We start from the raw sequence: 14270 nt of genomic DNA, 5'->3' as shown, positions 1-14270 counted from the left end.
TTCTTTTCAATATATAAACTTAATTTTCCTATTTCTTTTTTTAATTTTTATTTAATTTTTTAAATTTTTTTCAGTGTTCCAGAATTCATTGTTTATGCCCCACGTCCAGTGCTCCATATATCTAAATTTATTATTATATAAATACATGTACATATTTTATATATTTTTTATATAAAGATGAAGATATATAATATATATTATTATGTATTATATTTTAATTCATTGTTATAATAAAGAACCCTGGTAACTTCAGCCATACTGGAGAAGTAGAATAAATAGAAAAGAAGTAATAGCAACCCAGTGGTTGTACACTGGTTCTGCTATCATTTGGGGGTTGGTAATTCAGGCAGGAGAAGTGGATTGAAAGCAACCTAAAGAGGGTGTTCCATTCCCTGTTTTTGTTCCTAATCCTGTTTTGTTCCATTCCCTGTTTTGTTCCTTAACTGCAGATGAGTCACAGTTCCCATTTTTAGGAGATTCCTTCTATATCCATCTTTGGGACCCTCACCCACATGTTAAGTGTCATTTAAAACTTTAAAGGCACTATTCTAGGGGTGCCTGGGTGGCTCAGTCATTAAGTGTCTGCCTTCAGCTCAGGTCATAATCCCAAAATCCTGGGATCCAGTCCCACACCGGGCTCCCTGCTCAGCAGGAAGCCTGCTTCTCCCTCTCCCACTCCCCTGATTGTATTCCCTCTCTCACTGTCTTTATCTTTCTGTCAAATAAATAAAATCTTTTTAGAAAGTAAGTAAAGGCACTATTCTACTTCAAAAGAAACACACATCATATGTATGAATTTATACGACTTATTATGTTATATACTTTATGTGATCACACATACACACATATATAAAGATAATTTAAGAACTCTATTGTGGGAGTATGTACACCCACACCCATGTGCATTCACACATACATGAGTACACATACATGTGTATAAGCATATATTTTATACATATGTTGCATATGGATTGCAATAACAATGGCCCTCTAATACTGTTAAGTGCATTGATTTTTGAAGGACTTTAGAAAACAAAGAGAAAAGACTGAATGCAGACATAAGAGGCAATGTTACAATAAGTTGCTATCCTAAAAGAAGAAAGTTGAGGGACAAGAGACCATTATTTTGGTTAATGTCTTGCTTATTGATAATACTTAGACTCCACAAATATATTATGGATAAAATCCAGATATCATTTAAGGCTTTGATCTGGATATGGAATTGCTAAGTGTGTTGTACAGCTGAAATTAATATAGCACTGTGTGTTAACTACACCGGAATTAAAGTATATAAAAGACTCCTTGAGCTGGAAAAGATTTTAGTGATTTTTCCAGTTCAAACATTACATACTATCAGTGGAGCCCAGAGAGGATAAAGGACTTGTCTAAGGTCGTATAGTGAGTTAGTAATAAGACTGAACAAGGATTCCATCTTGTGACTTCCAGCCTAGTGCCCTCTCAGTTATCTGGGACTTAAAACTTTTTCTTCAGCAGATACTTTCCTCTGTATCCTTAACAGCTATTACAAGGTCTGGCCCATAATAAATGTTCAGTAAGTTAAATGTATTGGTTGCACTGGGCTTTGCACTTATTCCTGGGTAAATTGTAAAGGATATCTGCATTTTAGGTCACATTGTTTTAGGCCAGGAGACACTCTGGGACAAAGTATGAACTATAGCCAGGGAGATGAGCCAAATTGAAAAAAAATATTTTCATACTTTTACCACTCATTCAGAGGGTGTTTACTTTTAGCAGCAGACTCTAGAACTCCTGTGGGAGCCCTAATCCAGTGGCTCTGCAACCATTCATTTACCAACTTGGGTTCATGAGCTGCTTTATTTTTCACCCCTGTGGAAGAAGGGATTCTTCAAAGGAGTATTCATAATGACCCAGTTTTACTAATTAATGTGAAAACTAGATCTAAAGGTTGCAATAGCACCAAAATTGTGGGGATGTTCCTGTTCTAGAATACCCACAGCACTGAACATGAACCTACTGGAGTTAGATATAGGGCCTCCCTTCTAGGAGTTGATACTCAAAGACTGAATGGCACTCATAGCGCCATCCTTTCTGTGCATATGACAATCCTCAGTTTGTGTAAGGAAAAGGCTGTCAGTTGGGGAACCTGGGTGGCTCAGTTGGTTAAGTGTCCAACTCTTAATTTCAGCTCAGGTCTTGATCTCAAGGTCACGAGTTTGAGCCCCACATTGGGCTCTGTGCTGGGTATGGAGCATACTTAAAAAAAGACTGTTAGTAAATTATGTGTTCTGTTTATACAAAAAAAAAAAAAAATCCAGTAGCATGGTGGAAAGAGTACTGGCTTGGAGGCCTTAGTTTTCTCATCTGTTAAGTAAAAGTAATGGTAGTAGTATCTACGTGTTATTCATTTAAATAGAATAACTGTGGTTATTCATTTAAATAGCATATATAAACTTGCCAACACAGGCTTTGTTCGAGGTAGGTACCTATAAAATAGTAATATTATTCCTTCATTAACCTCCAATTGAGTGTTCTTCAAGCAAGTCACCTTCCCAGAACTCATCCTTGGGTTGTACTGGGGTGATTTTTAACAGTTCCTTCAAGTCCAGCATTTTGGAAACCTTTGACAAGAGAAGGGAATGAGAGAGAAAAGTGGGGGGAGAAAGGGAGGAAGGGAGGAAAGAAGGAAGAAAAACAAAAGTCTTAAAAAAAAAAAAAAAAAAAAAAGGTCTTGCTGACCTGGCTACTACTGAATGCCCGGTCTGTACATTTTAGGCTGAGAAGGGAAAGAGGAGAAAAGCTATAGCTGAATTTATGTGTTTTTGTCCCTGCTATCAAATAGCAATTTATCTTCCCTACCACAAACATGCCTCCTCTGCCAAAAGAAACCTCCCTAAAATCCCAGTCTCTCCCATAAACTAAAGCACAGCAGAAAATAAGAGTGACTAAAAAAAAAAAAAGAAGAAGAAGAAGAAGAAGGGGTGGAGTAGGGGGATTCACAAGCTCAGGCTGTCTAAAGGCTCCAAGCATGAGAAGTTCTGCATGTTTCAGAGCAGCAGGGTATGTATCTTTGTCTATTTCTTTTGGTGACTGTGCCTACGTATCTTTCTGTACCAGTTGTGTATTCATTCAGTGTTTGTTGAAGGCCTACTGTATGCCAGGCATCTGTTGGGAGCAAGGAGGTAAAATATTGAGTAAAATGTGTTTTTTAGTGGCCTCCATGTTTTTTCTTTGAGCAGCTGTGATCCTGCGGACCTCTGGGTCTGAGCATGTGTGTATGTGTATAAGTATGATTCTGTGTATCTGTGACAACTCCAAATGTGCACAACAGAAATTGTTTTTCTTCTGCTGGCTTCAGAGGACTTCTTTCACCTGTTGTGATTCACTTCACAAAGAGTGAGGTTCATCTCTGATTTTTATAACCCACAGGATCAGGGATATGATCACTATCAATTTAAAAACAATTAGAAGTCTCTTGGTGTTCTCTTTTATAGAAGTTTTACCTGTATTTTTATTATGAAAAATAAGCACTGTAATAGCTTAAGTATGACCCCTTGAATGATTACAGTTGTTAGGAGGTAGAAACATTGCCTAAATCCAAATGGCTGTGTCATGCTAAAAGAGTGATAATTTCTGCCATTGGTCACTTTCCCATGGACACTCTTAGCTTTCTTTTTTTTTTTTTAAGATTTTATTTATTTGTCAGAGAGAGAGGGAAAGTGGGATAGCAAGTGCACAAACAAGGGGATGGGCAGAGGGAGAAGCAGGCTCCCCACCAAGTAGGAAGGCCAGTGTGAGGCTTGATCTCAGGACCCTGGGATCATGCCCTAGCCAAAGGAAGACACTTAACTGAGCCACCCAGGATCCCCATTCTTAGCTTTTAGTAAAGGTAGAACATCTTACTTCTATACACCTTGTCATAGTCCTTGTCATAAAGTATAGCAAGACCTCAATTGTTCAACCTTATAAAAACACCTATGAAAACCAAACAATATAGCATATAAGTAAACCAGGCTGAGTGATTTTGTGTGATCAAATTGTTTAGGGCTATTCTCTGTCCACTTCTCTCGTTCGGCAGGATGTATCCTTATGCCATTTCTGCCTAGAAATACTAAAGGAGAGAGACTCTGGAAATGCATCATGGGGCATCTACTGTTCTGTTTGTTCTCCCAGGTAAACAGAAGTACCTGTGTGCCAGCAGAAACGATTGCACCATTGATAAATTCCGAAGGAAAAATTGCCCATCTTGTCGCCTCCGGAAATGCTATGAAGCAGGGATGACTCTGGGAGGTATGATACTTTTCTTCTTTTTTTCATTTTCTCCCTCTCCCTCCTTCATCCTCTGATTGTCTCTTTAAACCAGATGTTCCTCTTTTGGTGCTTCTGAGATGGCCAGCTGTGCTCTAGACAGAAACTCACTCCTTCATACCCAACATGGCCATCAGCCAGCTAATGCCTTTCTTTATCCTTAACCATGTCACATCCCACTCTGGGGCTCAACACTGGAGCAGGAGGTGTGATGCAGGGATCAGGACCCATCAGGGGGTGAGTGAGTATGGAGATGATTATGAAGGATTCCCCAGGGGACACGGTGATACTGGCCATATGTTGTTGAATGATGACCAGGATGAAAGAATTACAGAATCCAGAGTAATCACAGGTGCAAAATGACTCAGGCACAGGCTGGACCTGAACACCGAGGAATATCCTCAGTTAACTACCCCTATATTGTAGGACTGGCCACCTGGAATGAAAAGCTGCTTCTCTTTGGCACCTATGACTAGGATGTCAAGCAGAACCAGTTTCCTATCCCATATCTCCCAGGGTTGAGCAGGCCTTTTAATCATTTCCCTTTCTTTGCAAATCTGTTAATAACTTCCAACATTTTTTTTTTTCATAACACAGTGGCTTGACAAAAGGAAGATACAGCTTTTTCAAGTGCAGCCATTCATCCTAAGGCTCTCTGTCCCCTAGTCTGTGTCTACTCTGAGCACTGTCAGGATTCCAGAAAGGCTTGGCTTTCCTTCCATTTTTCCCCCTCCAAATTTTGCATTTCTTCGTGTTTACATCTGTGCGGCAGGGTACCCCCTGCTGCCCGCTGCTTCTAAAAAGAAGCACAATTTCTAAGAAAAGCAAGCTTATTAGCCTACTTTGATTTGGAAATGGAACTCTGAAGAAAAGCAAGCTCTCTTCTGAATGCCTGAAACAATAGTCTCCTACCTGAATATTCATTATCAGCCTGGAAAACCCAAGTTCCTAGAATCCTGCCTTTTTCCCTGCCCCTCTCAAGGCTAATTTAGAGCACTTGTCCATCTCTGGCTTTCTGCAAGGTGCTCAATACCTTGTCTGCCTATGTACATGTTTATAGAAACCAACTTGTTTTCTATGTGTGGGTCTTCATGTTGATAACTGTATCTTCCCCTCCTTACAGGGCAATAATAGCCTTTAAACGGACCAAAGTACTACAAATGAATTGATTCAGGTTCAGTTTGAGACAGTCACAACAGAACCATGTCAAGTAGTGTCTAGCACCCCCAGACATCACAGGCAGATGCTCTGTGAGTAGTTTTCCAGGCAGCCACATTAAATGAGACTCAAATATCAGAGAAAGACTAATCTTGTTCTTATTTTTTTGGTATACTCTAGAGAAATCTTACAATTGTGGTCTGTAGTGGGGAGGAAGAAGCAGGACTGGTATAGGGAAGTACAGAAGGAAAGTCAGGAAAGGTAACAAAAGGGGACTGGATATGAAGAAGTTTTCTTCATATGAATGTTGCAACCCTATGATGAGAGTTCTGATACACTCAGCTCTCAGTTATTTAGCTCTCTGTGAATTGTGTGTAAGAGATGGGGCTCCCAGGTAGAGACCCCCCTCAGTTTTTCATCTGCTGATATGAATTGTAAGCCTGCTTTGACACAGGTAAAGTTTAATTGTAACCAAAGATCTCTGAAAATTTGAGTCCAAATCTTAAAATAAAGGGAAATCCTTTCTTTTTTTAAGATTTTATTTATTTATTTGACAGAGAGAGATCAAAAGTAGGCAGAGGGGCAGGCAGAGAGAGAGAGGAGGAAGCAGGCTCCCTGCTGAGCAGAGAGCCCGATGCTGGACTTGATCCCAGGACCCTGAGACCATGACCTGAGCCGAAGGCAGTGCCTTAACCCACTGAGCCACCCAGGCGCCCCTGGGTCCAAATCTTAAAATTAGTTTCATGTTTCAGCCAACATCTCTCAGTATAAAACAGTCTGTAACATGATTATAGTGAAACCCTTTCAAAAAAGAGTAATTTCACTACTCCATATATCAGTGAGGCATAAATCTGTAAATTAATTTCACAAAAAGAGTGGTATACTAAATTTCCAAATTGATTTATTAGATAGAGTGCTCATATTTGAATGGACTTGGTCAACATAATGAAAAGAAGGTAATACTGTGAATGGCTTTCACTTCAGTTTCATTTCTATGACAGTTATTGAGTGTCTATTGTATACAATGGCACCATACTAGGCAATAGAACTCAGGCTGGCAAACTTGAAGAAATGTCTACAAGATACAAGGTTTCTTGATATTGTGTATGTGATCTTGCCTTTGGAGTCAGGCAGACCTAAATTAACTTCCCAGCTCCATTATTTACTGTGCCCCCTCTAGGCCTCAATTTCGCAAAGTCTATAATTTAGTGATAGCACTCTGTGATGTGAATGTGATGAGCATGAACATCGTTGCTAAACTACAAAGTGCTAGACAAATGTGAAGGCTTACTGTGACAGTGAGGTCCCTAGTAATTTAGATGGTAAGCACTTCCTAGTTGGCTTTTACCTTGAGTTACTCGGCATGCCCTATAATATGTAATAATTCCAACAGGCAGAGAGAACATCACCAGAAATCACACTTAATCACCTCAAACTAAACTAAAAGTACCATCAAAATCCTGTTTGAAAGCTGATTCTAGTAGTTAAGGAGATCATATATTATATTCAAATATCATGTCATTTACATCCCAAGTGTTTACCCACTTAAACACCATTGTTTGAAAAGCATAACTTTCCATTTTGCTAAACTTATCTCCACACTGCCTGATTCTCTGCTGCAAACCCAGCAAAGTGGTTAACTTGCAAATTTGATGTTTACCACACCTTTACTCACAACAATGGGAAGAAGAATGAAAACATAAATATATAGTGGCCCTTCTAAATACTTTGGCAATAGACTTCCCTTTTCATAAGATTTGGGCTTAGCATAGACATTCCGATCACACTGAAGGAGAATTCATATAATTTTCTTTTATTCTTCCCATCACTCAACTCAAAATGGTATAATACATTCTAAAATGGCAACTAGGAATGTGGCCTTAAGCAAGTCCCTTTTCTCCTCTGAGGCTGTTTTCCCATCATGAAATTGGGATATGCAATTTACCAAGGACCTTTCTGGCACTATCATTTTGTGATTCTGGGTGTAAAGTCACAGAAAAAGCATATCAGTCTTTCTTTGGATTAGGTAGCCATCCACTGCCCTCAGGAGTACAGACAGTCTAGATTTGAGTATTTTGACTTGCATAATAGTTTTAGCTACTACAGGTTACTTACACAGGTAAGATATATTACTTGTCTCAAAGTAGACCAGATATATAAATTATTGAGGGAGTGGAGGGCAGAAGGGTTATCCTTGTATCTTAAAGAAGCTGGCACTCGGTAGTTGATGCTTGCTTAGTGCTAAGGCCTTAAGGTTTCTAACTGGCTTTCTCTGTAGTGTTCCATCTACTATTTGGTGATGGGCTCTCCTTAACTCAGAGATATTTAAAACACATAGCATTTTCCTTTCTACTTCTAGGCATATGTACAGGTTCATTGCTTCTTTTCCTAACAGGTCTTGGTGTTTCTTGGTATTTCCAAGGGTGGCTGGGTTCTCTGGGTGGATCCCTTAAAGACTACTTTCAGGCTATTAACAGCCCATTCACCACAAGGGTAGGACTTTCTTTGTACCTGGCTCATTTCTGGCTGCTTTTGAAAAGCCAGACATTGCTAATTGCTTCAAGAATCTAAACCTCTTGCCTACTTTTAATGTAAGAAAATACTTACAAATATAAATTTCCAGAAAAGGACCTTTCCTCTAGTGAATTAACTGTGGATTTTTCACAGCTCATAGTTAGAATAAGTGTACAACCCTCTTTCACTATTCTCTGTACTTCCCAAGGATATACTTCCAGTTTCCAAGATGTAATGAGAAAAAAAGAATTGCCCTGACCTGCCATCTTCTCTCCTAACCCTTCTTTCCTTCTTATTTACCCTCCTATTCCTTCCCAAACATTTATTTTTTTTTCATTTTTCAACTCTTGAGTTCTCAGCTTTTAATAAAGGACATTAGACCCTACTTTTACTCCTTCCTGTCTTGGATCCTGGAGATGGTAAGCCCTTCAGGAATTTCATGTAGCAGCCAAACCCCAGAAGAGGAAAAGAAACCTGGAACATGTGAGAATCTATAAACTGTTCAGTGTTTTCTTCAGGGGTTGCTTGAGAAGTATCTTTCCTACTAGAAGACTGAAGTTTACATGTGAGACTCAAAACTACTAACAGATCTGCATGTTTTAATAACCTCCAGGATTCTCCAGTTGGGAGGATGGCTCAGGGAGCCCATGACCTTGATCTGATGTCATCATGGATGTTATGGTTTGTTATGTGGTTTCCAGGTTGAAGACAGTCTTGAGGCCATCTCTTTCATAATTCTGCATGCTCAAGAGCAGCCCTGAATGGGTATTTCTGGATTACGTATCCACACATGTCCAGATGCAAGAGTGATTCCAACACTGAAACACTATTCACAGCTTGGTTTCTCAGGAGACAAGTTTCACAGCATGTATCCATCCATCTATATATCTGTTCATCCTTCCATCCAGCCAACTAGCTAGTCCTTTTATCGTTCTATCCATTCATTCATCCATTTATCCATTTGAAAAATATTTATTTATTGAGTATGAACAATGTGCCAGACACTAAGGTAGGCATGTTGGGGATGCAGAGATGATTAAGATAAAATCCCTGGCCTCAAAAAGTTAAATAGGAGATAGAGAGTGATAATGAATACATCTCAACCTTAAAGGATAAAAAGGAAATGCCTGGGAAGAAACTGAATGAGATAGAAGGGAAGGGGCATTCAAGGCAAAAGGCACAGTTTGAATAAAGGCAGAGAAACATAAGAAAGAAATGTAATGAGGGTTTTAGGAAGAGCAAGTCATTTAATATGACAAGATCTGGGGAAATGGGGAAGGTAAGGTAAAACCACATTAAAAATGGACTTAGTTATTATGCTAAAAGTTTTGGATTTCAGGCAGCTGAAGATCTGTGACATGGGATAGACACATTCACATATCATTTTGTGTGTTCCTACATTTGTTTCTTTAATACAATTACTGGCAGCATGAGTGTGATATAGGTGAGGACCTACACTTTAGAAAAATATGTAATGGGCCAGGGAAAGAGAGAGAGAGAAAGTCTACACCAAATTTTGCTTCACACCTAGGATTGCAGCCTTTGTTCCTGAGGTTAGTTGCCTCCATTTGGGTTGATACCAGAAGTACTGACCATGTGCAAGAGTTCTTCCTTTATACAGACTTCTTGCCTTGGTCTAAGCTAGTGTTTCCTGACATGGATTCTGAAAAACTTAGTTTCACAACATGGTCCATGAAAAATGATCTTTATGGTCAAATAATTTATGCAAAGCTGCATGTTATGGTCCTGCTCAGGAAGACTTACAGTACTTGTTAGTATAACACAGACTTTGGCAAACACTGCAGTAAAGTAGCCTGAGGAGCTTGGTAACTCATGATTCCTAGATTTAATTCAACCACAGAAACAATTTTTTATAAAACACCTGTTAATATCCTACAAAACCACTATTTTCTGGAATGCACTTTGGAAAACTTGGGTACAGGTAAAGACTGTCCTATAGGCAGACAATACCCCTAGCCCAGTTCTTTCGTTTTGTAGATGTGTATGCCATTGCTCACCAGGAGACTCATTCAAGAATGCCTTTGTGACCAAAAGTAGACCATCCTCACCACATCTCAAGAGGATGCATTGGAGGACATCAAAACCTCTAAAGTAAACCATGTCTGTTATATTATTGTGATACACAAATGTCAGCATGTAATCCAGGCCAAAGTAGCATCATTGTCAAAGTCATCTAATGGCCACAGGTACAGATTTCAGACTCAAGAAAGATGCTAGACCAGCTATTTTCAACAAATATAATGACTTCCAGCATTGCACATAATGATCACTAAATGTTTGTTAATACCCAGATATTATTCCCTAAAAAGGTTAATGATAATCCTTTTGTGTGAACTCTAAATAGCCTTTCAAGATCTACCCTGACCTTCTTTGCTAAAGTAGGAGGCCTATAAAGCATAAATTTGCAGACTTTGGGTCCCACTTCCCACCCAGTGATTGGGTCCCACTTCCCACCCTACCTCCTATTCAGCAGGCAGCAGAGCATCATAAAGAATCAATAATGTGGAACTCAGTTACTGAGATTTTCTCCCTTCTCCTTTGACTCTAATCAGAGCCCTAAAAGTCTTCAGGTTGGAGATACAAGTGGTAAGTCTCAATTCTAAGAAGTATGCTACTCCCACACACAACTCAGATACCTGAGTGCTCCTACAGATGGGCATAACTGAGAAGCAGAATTTCCCTATGAACTTTGATATCAATATACACAGGATGTGACTCAGCATTTACAATCTGTTTCTCTTTTTGTGTGTGTGCTTTTGTTTTAAGAGGTCCTATGATATAGTGGAAATTGTGTAAGGCACTCAGATACAGACAGGTGTCATTTCTAGTCCTGGCTCTGCCACTTACTATCTTAATGACCTTGGACAAATCATTAGATATTGAGCCTAAGTTTCTCCAACTATACTATGGGAATAATAAAATATTCCTTACAGAACTGTAAGTTTGTAAAGAAACTGGTACATAGTGGACACAAAATATATCACTGTACCCTCTAGTGCTGTTTTGGATGAGAATCGGCCTGTGTGCTCCCAGTCACCACTGCTATTATGATGTAGCTTTTAGTACTGGTTCCTTGGTTCTCTGGTCTCTGTATCACCTTTGAATCAACTCCTGAAATCTGTTCTTCCTGGTCTAGAGCACCATATTCCAGTTGCTTGCATACAAATTTTGTGACACTTTGGATGGAAAAGGGTATGCTTCTCTCTAATTATAGTTCTCAAGCAAACTTGCATGTGGAGAACCAGAGACTGTCGCACAATTCCTTCAAACCAAATTATTTGGGACAGCACATATATGTTGTAGTCTGTCTTTGAGTCTTTGATTTTAGATAACTATGGTAGAAGCAAATAATTTTTTCAAGTCATCAAAATTAATGATACCCCATATCTGGTACTTGAATGAGTATCTTACTTGTAAAATTTCCACTTAAAAACCTTGAGTTTTTAAAGTGTAATAGGAGCAGAAAGATTTTATTGTTGTTTACTTTTTGCTGTAAGTGCTCTAAAATCCCTCAGTTGCTCTTGAGAGAGTAAAATGATGTCATAGGCAATATTTTTCTAAGGCAGTAGGCAGAAAGCTAAGAGTACACAGAACATAATAGGTCATATATACAAAGACAAGTATTTTCTAAATATAACAATTCAGAAACAAATTATTTGAAGTAACATAACTTCTTATTTGGAAATATTTAACTTTTGATTTAAAAAGATAGCCACCTGCTTTTATGAATTGTAGGATGTAGTCCTTATCACAAAAGCATTTAAAATATGTTCTTATTGAACTGAACTTATACATAGACAATTTACCTGATCAAGATGCTTTTTTAGAGAATTTTGCCCATCTTTTAGGACCATGTTTGTATGAAGTAGAACTAAGGGGAAAAGTACATGGCCACCCAGAAAGCAGTAGAGCCTTCACATTGTCTTTTATTGATAATGTTTCCATGACAACAGGTATCTAGGAAGTAAATAAAATGGTATCACTATCCTGGGTCACCTTTTTAAAAATAAAAGTTCCACTTTCCTCGACTTAGTAAATCCTGGCTACGTACACTTTTTAGATCTCTTAAGCCAGGCATTAGAAATGGGTTTCTTTCCCCTGCTTGGACTAATGGTTCTGTGGCTGAAGTGAAAATTGATTGTTGAGGGACATTTCAGCCTTCTAGCAGTCAGCAATTAAAAACCGTAAGCACAAATCCTGAAGAAATCACCTGCAGAAAACTTGGACTGGAATTTAGAACTAAGAAGAAAATCTGGATCTTGACCAAGATAAAAAGGTCACCAGTCCAGGCCTGCACAGGGTGGTGTGTCATGTTGGCCACAATGAAACTGAAAGAGACTGAGGACTCTCCCCAGGGTGGAAAATGAGGCATAGAAGCGTTGATTAGTGAGCTGTTAGGCACAGAAACATTAATTTTGAAGCATTCCCATCTCCAAGCTGAGTAATAATGCTTTTAATATTATGGGATTGTTTGGCTGCTGCAAGAAATTCAGAAGACCAAATAGGGAGGCTTTGTTGGGCTCTGAGTAGCTATAATGAGGCTGTTAAATTCTGCCTCCTTCTTTTCCTCCAGATCCTCCACCCCCACTGACTAATTATTGCCCACTGTGCACAAAAAGGCACACACAAACACATATATAGGCTTCTTAGTATATGTGTCATTAAGGCAGAAAAGGAAGGGGGGAGAAAACAAATATAAGTAAAGAATTTTCCATTTCCCCCCCTTGCCTGACTTAACAGGTAGGTAGGAAAAGAGAAAAGAACCCCAGACTAAAATGGCAGCCACTCCCTTGCCCCAATTTTGCATGCTGCCACTAAAATCAGAGGACCTTGCTCAGGCAACTGATTATGGGGACTTCTACATGCAAGCCCACTTTTAGGTTGCTACATTCAACAGTGTCTCTCTATTTTCATATTAGAAAAATTCCGGGTTGGCAGTTTCAAGCATCTCAAAACAACCAGACACTGAAGAAAGGCTGACCTGCTTCATTCCAGAATGAGGGTTCTAGAGGGTTCTAGTGGATAACTTGGAAACACCTGGAATCTAGAGTTTAAGGCCTCAGATGTTTGCTCATCAGTTCAGATTCCAGTTTTGGGTCTGGGGGTTACTTTCTAGGTTAATGACTCCCTGAAATGGGACTGATCATTTCCCTACCTGACAGGATGTTGTGAGGACTAGCTCTAGAAGTAGTATCAATTACCATTCATGTAGTAGTATCAGGATTGTTGATTTCTGTAATATGACTTGGCATTAGCAGAGTGCTTTTTGATTATTCTTGATTGTATGTGATAGCACTCAGGTGGATGGACGCAGTGAAGCTCTGGTTTGGTTGTTTGCTTTCCACAGCATGCTGCCAGGAAGAAGCTTTGCTGTGGGGACTCAAGGTGCTACCTAGAACAAGAAGCCACTGTGCCTACCTGAGGCTCCTGTGGCCATTTTTACTTGGTCATTATTCAGATCATGAGTTTCCCCTCACCTCTGTTCTGCTGGACCACTGCCAAGCACTTTTATTTTAACCTCAGGCCCCATCACAGAGATGAAGGCAGTAGCTGATCCACGTAAGTTTAGTAAACAAGGACCAGATTTCTGCTTCTTCTGCAGGAGCAGCCTTAAGAAGCCAGCTGGCCCCTCTCTCTAAACAGATCAGGGAACTAGAGTCAGTTATTTTCTCCTTATTCCCAAAGTCAAGGTGATTCTGTTTTCAGAAGCACATATTCTTAACCCTTTCATGAAGAGGGAGGAAGGAAAAACCTAAAAACCAGTGCTCCCTTCTCTTATTTCCTACTGAACTTCGGATGAAGGACAAAAGTGGATCAGACTCAACCCCTTACTTCTAGCCTTAGTGTCCCCACAATAACCCCAGTACTCATTCACACCATCCACTTGCCTCTTCATCAGGTGTGAGGTTTTGTTCTTTTCTCAAGCCAGTGTCAAACTTTACATTATTCTAAGAGAAGAGGCACTTAGAGTTTGTAATGTCCTGCTATTCTCTCTCTGCCCCCAAAGCTCCATACTGGAAAAAGTTTCCTTCTGGTGGATGTTCTGTGAGACTAGGGGCAGACAAACATGAGAGTGAGAGCATTCTTTTTTTTTTTTAATATTTATTTATTTATTTGAGAGAGAGAAAGTGAGACAGAGCATGAGCGAGGAGAAGGTCAGAGAGAGAAGCAGACTCCCCGTGGAGCTGAGAGCCCGATGCAGGACTTGATCCCGGGACTCCAGGATCATGACCTGAGCCGAAGGCAGTCGTCCAACCAACTGAGCCTGGGTGGCTCAGTTGGTTGGACGA

The 14270-nt window shown here is 39.6% G+C and overlaps 1 protein-coding gene across 1 annotated transcript in view; it reads left to right on the top strand.

Moving 5' to 3' along the window:
- Nucleotides 1–14270, top strand: part of LOC132007107 (androgen receptor-like) — a 52801-nt gene that overhangs the window by 10060 nt on the left and 28471 nt on the right. Inside the window, exon 3 of the mRNA XM_059385239.1 lies at nucleotides 4153–4269. Within this exon, the coding sequence (XP_059241222.1) occupies nucleotides 4153–4269 (117 nt within the window). The remainder of the gene's footprint in view (nucleotides 1–4152; nucleotides 4270–14270) is intronic.

The sequence above is a fragment of the Mustela nigripes genome, chromosome X (assembly GCF_022355385.1).
Source record: "Mustela nigripes isolate SB6536 chromosome X, MUSNIG.SB6536, whole genome shotgun sequence".
NCBI classification, from domain to species: domain Eukaryota; kingdom Metazoa; phylum Chordata; class Mammalia; order Carnivora; family Mustelidae; genus Mustela; species Mustela nigripes.
This window is presented reverse-complemented; position numbering and strand designations above follow the sequence as displayed.